The sequence below is a fragment of the Colobus angolensis genome, unplaced genomic scaffold (genome assembly GCF_000951035.1).
Source record: "Colobus angolensis palliatus isolate OR3802 unplaced genomic scaffold, Cang.pa_1.0 Scaffold467, whole genome shotgun sequence".
In the NCBI taxonomy this organism is placed as follows: Eukaryota; Metazoa; Chordata; class Mammalia; order Primates; family Cercopithecidae; genus Colobus; species Colobus angolensis.
The window spans coordinates 829,047-839,628 of record NW_012118121.1 but is presented as its reverse complement, the minus strand read 5'-3'; the positions used below and the strand labels follow the sequence as shown (position 1 = coordinate 839,628).

Genomic DNA, 10,582 nt, shown 5'->3' with positions numbered 1-10,582 from the left:
TCTTGCGAATGCATTTAAGGCTGTAAATTTTGCCTCTAAGCATGACTTTAAGTGCAACCTAAGCGTTTTAACATGTTATACACGTATCACTTATTGCAGTTCAGTTGAAAATAGTTTCCAGTTTTCTTTGTGATTGCTTCTACCACCCACAGGTTATTTAGGTTACTTAAGGCCATGTTTTTTTTTTTCCCCCGAGCACTCACCACAGTAACTATTTCCTGTCTTTTAAGCATCTACTTCATGTATGTAACCAGTTTCTATCCTTGTTCCGGATAAAAATACTAGCTTAAGATAAGTTATTTCATCTGGCTATAAATTGGACATTAAGCATGTTTTATATGTTTAAAATACAGCAATATGACAAAATTCTGTTAACCACATTAAAGTATAAATGTGGTTGAATTTTTGACATCTGTAGACAGATCTGGTGAAAATTTCAGTGTTTGATTACAATATAGATAAATCAGTATAATGTTTATAAGCAGTATCTTTTATGATCTGTAAGTGGTTGTAGGAGTACTTAAACCTCTTTTTTAGATTCATATTGAAATTTAAAGGTATTTTAAAGTAACTTTCTTGTTATCCAGTTATTCACTCAGGGTGATCAGATGTCTATTCAAAACAGCCAACAATGAGCTAAAGGAGTGCTGTTCCAGCGAGAATTCTACGGCTACCACAAGTGATGAAAGCACAAGAAATCCTCCACAAAGGTATTCTACAACTTTAAGTGCAACCTAAGTCTATTCTAAACTTCTGAACTAAGGGTTGGAGAAAACTGGCTCTTTAAATTTCAAAATAAAAATCAGTTTGTCTATCAATATAAGGCAATAAATACTCATGCATCCACCTCTCCTGTGCCAGTAATTCCCAGGGACCCTATAGAAATCTTACTGCTGTGCAAAAACTCCAGTCACAGGATTCTCTGGGTGGTTCTAAAATAGAAGAGACACGTATAGGTATCTTAAAGATCAGGCATCGTTCCAATCACTTTATAAGAATTAATGAATTATTATAAATTAATTAATACAGCAAACTAGTCGCTATAATTCTTGCTGTTATTATTCCCTTTGTCAGATGGGATAAAAGAAGGTAACTAATTTGTGACAGGGGAAAGTCTCAGATAGTGAGTGGTGGATTCAGGATTTAAACCCACTATGCCTGATTCTGGACACTTGCATTTAATTTCCGCAGCCCTAGCAGCTGCTGGCGCCGGCGCTGCACCCAGCTCTGCTCCGCGCGCCCAGCCCCGCCGGGTCCCGGACCCTGCTGGCAGCCGGCAGTGCCTAAACGTTAGATCTGAAGGATAGGAGCGTGCTGAGAAGGATAATGCTTTTAGGCAATTAATTGTGTGTTCTTTAAATACGGGCATGTTAACCATACGGGGCTGGGCAGCGCATGCCTGAGCTGTTTGGAATAAAAGACTGCAGGATTTTGCAGTTTCTTTCTCTCCATCCTGCAGTCCACTTCTGAACTTGTCTCCCTCCTCTTGGGATATTCTTAGGCTGCCCGGACTTCACTTCAGCTCTGCTATCGCCCAGCCTTCCACTCATTCCACTCGGACCCCCAAATGCTGACCGGCCAGGGGATCCCATGCTACCCTGCAGGCTGTTATATGCACAAGAAAACCAGGTCCCAGCCTCTGAGGCTGTCAGTGCTTTGTTAGTAAAGAAGGCACAGCTGAGCCAAATAACCAGACAAATGACCAGATGTGTACTTTCTGAGAATTGTAAAAATATTGATGCTCAAAAAAATATATATGTATATCAGGGCAGGAATATGGACAAAGGCAGTCAGAGAAAATGATCTCTGAAGACATTTGGATAGGATGGGAACTAGTTTATTTTTCTCAAGATGCACTGCCCAATTATTTCCAGTTATTCAATTATTATTCATTTTTTATGGTATTTAAAATCATGGGATACAATATTAGTTTATAACAGTTTATATGAAATATTGTTATGATAAAACTAAAAGATAAAGTCACTATCAGACTGTAAGACATGAACATGAATGGCAGCCACACAGGTGGGTATTTGGAAGCAAACACTGCCTGGCACCAGCTGCACAGCCTTGGGCAGGTAAGGAAACATTCTGCTTCTTAGTTCCCTTGTGTTAGGAGATGACATGGCCAAACACTATATACAACTTCACTCCAATACAGTAACTACTAGCCCCATGTGGCTATTTAAATTAAATTTATAATTTTTAAAATGGACATTCATTTCCTCAGTCACTCTAGCCCCATTTCAAGTGCCCAAGAACCCCATGGGGTTAGTAGCTTTCGTATTGTACAGCATGCATACATATATACATATAAATTGTTCACAGAAAGTTCTTCTGGACAATGCTGGTGTATGAAGAGAGGGTCAACTATGATTTAGATACAGTGCTGGGAAAATATCACAGTTAAGCAAATAATAGATGCAGTGCTAGGAACATATCACAATTAAGCAAATAATAGTTTTATATTCAGGATTCTTTTGTTTGTGAATTTGTAGAGAGCTTGGCGTAGAAGCCTGAGAGCTGTGCTGCAAGTCTTTTTCTTGTAAATATCACTGGGGCTGTCAAATCCTGATAAAGAGAAAGTTTATTTCAAAAAGTTCAAGTGAGGCAGACCCTGGGACAGCGTGCATGCAAAATATAAAACTCGGTAACTATCAAAAGGAGAAAAAGACAAATCCAACATTTCCTACATTCACGATGAATAATCAGCACCATTTTCAAATAATTATCAAATTAGGAAAAGACAACCTTTTAAAAACATTGAGCCTTCTACTGACCGACTATAAAGACTATGAAGTATCCCACAATTTATTTAGGTCTTCTGAAGCTAAAATGCTTTTCATTTTATTGTACAGCCTTAATAAGTTTAATTCCTAGGTTAGTTAACTTCTAATGTTGTTATGAATGTTATTAATTTTAAATGTTTACTTCCAATGTTATTGATGACAAATAAAAATGATTTTCGTATATTGCACTCCTGTCCAGTGTCTTTGCTAAATGTACCTATTAAAGCTAATAGCTTATCTGTAAATTATTCTTAATTTTCTGTTGCATTCCATCAATAATTTATTTCCAGTTATAACATCTTTTATTTCTTTGCTATTACACTAGCTAGGACTTGCAATAATAAATACAGATTTTTTGCCTTTAGATTTATTTCAGAGGGAAAGTTTTAGAAACCTTTTAGATAATTATCTAAATTACAGATGTAACAGATCCATATTCACATTTATTTCTGCCCCTGTCATTTTTACTAATAGATGTTTCTAGCAATATGACTATTTCATGTAAATTTTCAAGTTTAATGTCCTAACTTTGTTCCTGATATTCTCTAATGATTTTTAATGCCTACTATTAATGTAGTGATAACATATTTGAAATTACTGACATTGGTTATTAGAGCCTTCTTCATTTTTCCTTGATAAGTTTCACCAGAAATTATCTGGCTTCAATAAGCTGTTTAAAGGATTTTACTTAATTTATTTCCCTTATTTAATACTTGTTTTTCTTCATTGCTTTTCTTGGCCTTATTATTTGCTTCATTCTGCTTTCTTTGCTTTTACCTACCTAATTATAATTTAATATGTTGACCTGGGTGATTATAAATACTCAGATATGTTTCCACTTTACAAATTTAGGCAACAAAATTTCCTCAAAGAAACAGAAAAAAAAAATCCAATAATATATAACATGATATATCATGACACAGAAGGGCTTATTAGAAACAAATTGGTCAGTTAAATATTTGAAACTCATAGCTGCAAATAATCACATTAAGAGAATAAAGGGAAAAACAAGATTATCTCAAAAAATATACAAAACTACATGACAGAATTCAGTATGCGGTCATGATACGTACTCTCAGCAAAGTAGGAATACAAAAAAATGATTAATCCACTACACGTATCTGCAAAAATGACAAAACGCTTATACATGGAAATTAAAGACCATTCCTTTGTGGATAGTATGCCACAACACAGCACAAATGGGGTTGAAAGAAAAGAAGAGAAACAAAGGGCTGCCATGAATTAAACCACTAGAGAAAATAAAAGCCCGGGTCATGCAGCGGACAGTGCCTTATTAAGCCAGCATCAGGAATGGTTGAAGTCTGGGGCTTCTACACAATGGGAAAACGAGCATAGTAATCACAATAAAGAAAGACATCTGAAAGGTGCTAACTTAGCCTCGGATCAGAAGCGCTCTCTGCTAATGCCTTGCTGGTGAAAAGCGTATCCAACGTAAGCCCTCAGAAATCCCAGAAAACAAAGACCAAAAGAAACGACGCTTTGTCAACAGAGCAAATCGAAAAAATCTTCCAGCAGTGACAGGGCATTAAAAGAAAAAAAAAACACGGACATAAGATGGAGTGAATCAAAAAAGGATTTATATAATTCATGCATGAAATGTTTCAGAATGTATTGAATTCTAATTTTTTTAAGGCAGACAGATACGAAAATACAACGAAGACATGCATGACCGAAACCAAAAGAGATGAAAGTAAAACCTCATTCTCCTGAGGAAACGGTGTGAGAAGGGAATAAGGGACTGCCGGAACACAGCGAAACAGAGGCAGAAGGCAGACAAAAGGGGCTGGGTTGGTCCCTGCCTGTGTGAACAAAAAATATGTCAGATTGGAAAATTGCGGTAAAATCCAAGCGCAGCACGTACGTTGCCCCCACAGGAAGTGTCCGCCGTGCTGCCTGTGCCCGGAAGTAGGTAGGAACACACAGTCACAGGGAGCCAAGAACCGGGGGGGAAGGAAAAGAGATGCACACTTCCCCTAGAGAAGCCTCCGAGCGTGGCCGAAACTCCGGGCCTCAAGCCCATAAAGAAAAAATACCGGAGACGTTCTGGCACCATTTCGGGGTGAAGAAGCTGCCATGGAAGAGCCTGCAGCTCCCTCAGAAGCCCACGAGGCAGCCGGGGCCCAGGCAGGTGCTGAGGCAGCAGGGGAGGGTGTGTCTGGGCCGGACCTTCCCGTCTGTGAGCCCTCCAGGGAATTTGCTGCTCCAGATTCAGCCCTGCCACATGCGCCTGTGGCCTGGGCCCCCTTCCCTGTAGCTCCAGTCCCTGCCCACCTCCGCACAGGAGGCCTGAGGCCTGCCCCAGCCTCAGGAGGAGGAGCCTGGCGCAATCCGTTTCCAAGCCGAAGCAGCGGCATTTGGACAAAGCAGATCATCTGCAGGTATTATATACATGGGCAGTGCAAGGAGGGGGAGAACTGTCGCTATTCCCACGACCTTTCTGGTCGGAAGATGGCCACTGAGGGCAGCGTTTCGCCGCCTGGGGCCTCTGCAGGTGGAGGCCCTAGCACGGCTGCGCACATCGAGCCCCCGACTCAGGAAGTGGCGGAAGCCCCCCCGGCTGCATCCTCCCTTTCCTTGCCTGTGATTGGCTCGGCTGCTGAAAGGGGTTTCTTTGAAGCCGAGAGAGACAATGCAGACCGTGGAGCTGCTGGAGGAGCGGGTGTAGAAAGCTGGGCGGACGCCATTGAGTTTGTTCCAGGGCAGCCCTACCGGGGCCGCTGGGTTGCGTCTGCCCCCGAGGCTCCTCCACAGAGCTCAGAGACTGAGAGGAAGCAGATGGCTGTGGGCAGGGGGTTGCGGTTTTGCTATTATGCTTCCAGGGGAGTTTGCTTTCGTGGGGAGAGCTGTATGTTCCTCCATGGAGACATATGCGACATGTGTGGGCTGCAGGCCTTGCACCCCATGGATGCTGCCCAGAGGGAAGACCATATAAGGGCCTGCATTGAAGCACACGAGAAAGATATGGAACTCTCGTTTGCTGTGCAGCGTGGTATGGACAAGGTGTGTGGCATCTGCATGGAGGTTGTCTATGAGAAAGCCAACCCCAATGACCGCCGCTTTGGCATTCTTTCCAATTGCAACCATACCTTCTGTATTAGGTGTATCCGCAGGTGGAGAAGTGCCAGACAGTTTGATAACAGGATCATCAAGTCTTGCCCGCAGTGCAGGGTCACCTCCGACTTGGTCATTCCCAGTGAGTTCTGGGTGGAGGAGGAGGAAGAGAAGCAGAAACTTATTCAGCAATACAAGGAGGCAATGAGCAACAAGGCCTGCAGGTATTTTGCGGAAGGCAGGGGTAACTGCCCATTTGGAGACACATGCTTTTACAAGCATGAATACCCTGAGGGCTGGGGAGATGAGCCTCCTGGGCCAGGTGGTGGGTCATTCGGCGCATACTGGCATCAACTTGTGGAGCCTGTGCGAATGGGAGAGGGCGACATGCTCTATAAAAGCAGTAAGAAGGAGCTTGTCGTGCTTCGGCTGGCCAGTCTGTTGTTTAAGCGGTTTCTTTCACTGAGAGATGAGTTACCCTTCTCTGAGGACCAGTGGGACTTGCTTCATTATGAGCTGGAAGAATATTTCAATTTGAATCTGTAGCATCGTGCTGTGGCATGTGGTCTAGTCTGCTGAGGTTCTGTCGTCTGCTATTGCCTGTTTTCCCTGTGTTGACACTCTTATTGCTTTCAGGGGCTGTTGAGGCAGTGCTTCTGTTTTCTTGTCTATTTTGCATATCTTTTCCCCTAGGATTATGGTGATTATCTGTGTTAAAAAAAATAAGTCCTTCAAGTTACTACTGTTTTGGTGAAATTAATATTAATGTCAGCTTATGGCTTTTTTTTGTCATCTCTGTTTTCAACAGGATTAACTCAGTTCTAGTGTAGTGTTTACTGAATTTCCACACTTATTTTGAAGACCCTCAAGAGTAAATGTGGCAGAGTGAAAGGAGAAGTTTTAATTGAACTAGTAGCTTTGTGCTATAATAGCCTTAACAAATGGACCCTCACAGGGTCTTGCAGCTGCTCATCTGTTTGTTTACGGTTTGTTCTTTCCCTCCTTCCCCTTCAAGTGCACTTGTTAAACTGTGATGAACTTGTGATTTTGTGTTTTACTTGACCAAAACCAAGTGTATATGTTTACATGTTTTTATCCTGTTTAGCTTGACATGAAATAATTTATATTTGGAAATAATATATTTAAGAATGATATATATATAATATATATGTATAAGAGCTATGTATTTGAAAATATATATAAAAGAATATACATCACAATATTTATGTTTATGTAATAAAGTAAATACAGAGCCGAAAGCTGAAGGTCAAAGCCTAACAGGATTGGCTGTTGTGTGGATGTGAGTTGTGTGAATAATCATTCTGTCCCTTGCACAGAAGCCAGTAATTAGCATCTAATGAAAAGGACTGTTCAAGTGGGTCTGGCCAAATGTAACAGATGCAGATCTTAGAGGACTTACAAAGCACTATATTGGTAATTCTTACAATGGCATTAATAGCTCACTCTATAAAAACAGAAACGGTGTTCCTATGCAGTTTAGCCACCTTCTCAATAATTCTTTGTAACAGCAAATCCTAGGCTCAGAGGCACAGTGCTTTGTATTTGACATACAAAGTCTCTAGACTTTCCCAACAAGGGGCTTTAGACAAAAGATTTCAACATAAAAGTAACAAGATTATAAAAGGGAAAATAGAACAAAAATACTAAAACCAGTGAGAATAAAATAATGGAAAGATAATAAAATATAGAAAGCACTAAAAACTAAGTGTAAGAGTAATATAGAAAATTTACATACAACTTAATTAGATTAAATGAAAGCAGTTTAAAGACTGAAAGTCAAAGGCTATAAGACTTCATTACAATCAAAATGAAACATCCTATTTAAAATACACACAACATAAAAATACAGAAATATTCAAAGTAGTAAGATGGGAAAAAACCAAACAGGTGCTGTGACTGTCTTGATTGTAGACAAAGTTTATGGTAAGGATAAACACTTTGCTGGAGATAAAAAGGAATGATACATAAACATTAAATTGTAATTCACAGGAATATATAACTATTCAAATTTTGTATACATTTAATAACATTGTATCAGATACACAACTGATAAAAATAGAAAATCCTAACTCCAGACTCTTAGTGGACAATTTTAATACACCTTTTTAGCAACCAAAGAAAAAATGAATGTGAAAGATAATTATGCCATTTTAATGACTTACCTGCATAACTTATGATCTGCATCAACTGCAAATGCACTTATCTTGGCTGAAGTAGCTGAAAAACATGCTAGGAGTCTGAATCGTGAGTCCCAGGTTATTCACACTGTCCTGACTGTCCAACAAATATGGCACATTTAAGAGTTTTTATACCATGTAATTTGCATGCAAAAGGATGAATTTGTCAGAACTACCTAATGTGGTACTTGCTATAATTTTTCTCATTATCCTGATGAGGTAAATAATAGAGAATTTAAAGGTTTTGCCCATAGAGTTTATGACCCATAGCTGTGAATTAGTGGAACAAAGACTGGAACTCAAACAGTGTATGTCCAGAGCAGTTGCACTTCCCATGTTCACTAGGAGCAGGTGGACTAGCTGAGTGTAGCTGCTGGAGACGCAAGTACAGCCTTTTTAAGTATGGATGCTTCAGCCAAGTGGAGCAAAGATGGACATGAATAAGCTCCCACAGAACGTAGGAGCCATGGGGCTTTTATCTATAGGCTGCCAGCTCAGTGATTTTAGTCCACGGCTTCAGAGTGTGCCTCAGCCTCCTATAATTTTACATTGCCTCTCCCTTCTTACATGACTCCTGGTTCTAGTAAGTACCTCAGCCTATTTGCCTGGACCTTTTGCCATATTCCTTTCCTCTTGATTCCTCTTAGCGAAAGAATTCACCAATCAGGACACCCTTGATGCCTGACTATCACTGGCATGCAAGGTGAGTGACAGATTCCAAACAAATTCCAAACATCTGAGGTCCCTGCCCTGCAGTTGTGCAGGAGAGAGATTAGATGAACTAAACAACCAAAGAATGAGACCAGATGGTGTATTCTCAAAGACTGTGCCAACACCAAAGTCTCAAAAAATGAGTCCCAGTAGTGGCAGAGCTTTCAGAGAGGTGTTTTTAAGCTGAGCTGTGGAAAGTTTCTCCAAATGTACACTTCCCTGCATTGTGAAATACCATGTTTTTATTCAAATAGTATCTTGAGCCAGATAATCGTAAAGTTCAGGATTTATAGTAGGACAATGGTTAGTAGAAAATAAAGTGGTTTGGGAGACAAAGGATAGTTAGAATGCTGACTCTGCTTCTTACCAACCATTCAGTTTCACAGTCTAAGGAAGTTACTTAAATTTTCTGTACTTCAGTTTCTTCATATGAGAAATGGGTCCAGTTCCACCTACTTTTGCAGGATTGTTGTGAGGATCAAATGTAGTCTGGACAAAAAGCTCGAAACATAGGTTTGTTGGTTTTTTTTTTTTTTTTTTAGTGATATATATAGATGTGAGATTTGTGCATATTTTTGGACATGAAAAGGTGATTGCACAGAAATTAATCACCAAGATTTTCTTTTTGAGAATCTTTGGAACTTGTATTAATGTAACATTATCATTTAATGATTATTTTGGTAAGCAAGGGGTATATTACCCTCACATTCATAATTTCAAAAAGATGAAGTATTTTTTCAGCAAAAATTATTCAATTGAAACTAAATATGTGCTATTCAGTTACTTAAAATAAAACAAAAGAAATACATATTTTTGGCAGATTTCTAACTGAGGAAAATAACAAAGGGACATTTTTAGAATATATGGGATTCCTTGTTCCCTCATCAGTTCATTTAGAAAAATGTCAAATAACAGAAGTATTACTGCCACCAGGTCTGGGTGAAGTGTTACCAAGGGCTTTCCCACGATCTGACCACTCCCCTGCTGCAGTCAGAAACAAAGAAGCCTTTGCCACACAAAGGTCTGCTCTGTGAGTGATGCAGTGTGTGCGCTGGCCCTCGCCCCTAGGAGGACTTAGGGATTCAGCCCTGGGATCTACAAAAAATGGTGTCATTTCAGCTACAACTGAAAAAGCCTAAAACAAGTCAGGTTTGCTTAGGTTTCATGTATCTCGATTTGATGGATATCCACACATGCAAATATACTAAGAGAAATTTACCTAGTAATTCTTCCCCTTTGAAGATATGGAAATCACTTTGTCTCATGGCTCACATGTCACTAAATGTCACTAAATGAATTCACTGAATTTCACTGACAAGGAAACATTTTCAGTCCGTAGTCTATGTCCATATGCTCTTCCATTCTACAGTTTTCCAAACGTCGTGGAGGCATGGTTTCTGTTGCCACAGCTAATGCTAAACTACAACTTCAGTGTGGGATAGAGTTAGGGTAGGGCTGGGAACAGGGATGTATGGGAAATAACCCAGTACTAGTGCATAGAAGTAAATTAAGTCGTGTCAGTTTTTGCCATGAAAATATATATCACATTTTCCAATATTAAGGGAACAATAACAAAAATAATTGTGAAATAGAGTACAGTGAAACTGTCAATTAGATCTAGATATTAAAAGTAGTACAGGCAACATTCTCTGAGGTCAATATAAGAAAATAAGCTACTACCGTCTGGGCACAGTGGTTCACACTTGTAATCCCAGCACTCTGGGAGGCTGAGGCGGGTGGATCACGAGGTCAGGAGATCAAGACCGTCCGGGCTAACACAGTGAAACCTGTCTCTACTAAAAATACAAAAAA

At 39.9% G+C, this 10,582-nt stretch overlaps 1 protein-coding gene across 2 annotated transcripts in view; it reads left to right on the top strand.

Moving 5' to 3' along the window:
* Nucleotides 1-4,382: 4,382 nt before the first annotated feature.
* The window catches only part of MKRN3 (makorin ring finger protein 3), a 10,650-nt gene continuing 4,450 nt past the window's right edge, over nucleotides 4,383-10,582 (top strand). The window contains exon 1 of one of the 2 annotated variants that reach the window (XM_011958308.1): nucleotides 4,383-7,115. In XM_011958308.1, the coding sequence (XP_011813698.1) occupies nucleotides 4,884-6,407 (1,524 nt within the window). In that variant the 5' untranslated portion in view covers nucleotides 4,383-4,883 and the 3' untranslated portion in view covers nucleotides 6,408-7,115. Of the gene's footprint in view, nucleotides 7,116-10,582 lie in introns of those variants that run through there. The other variant, XM_011958309.1, reaches the window with a different exon arrangement.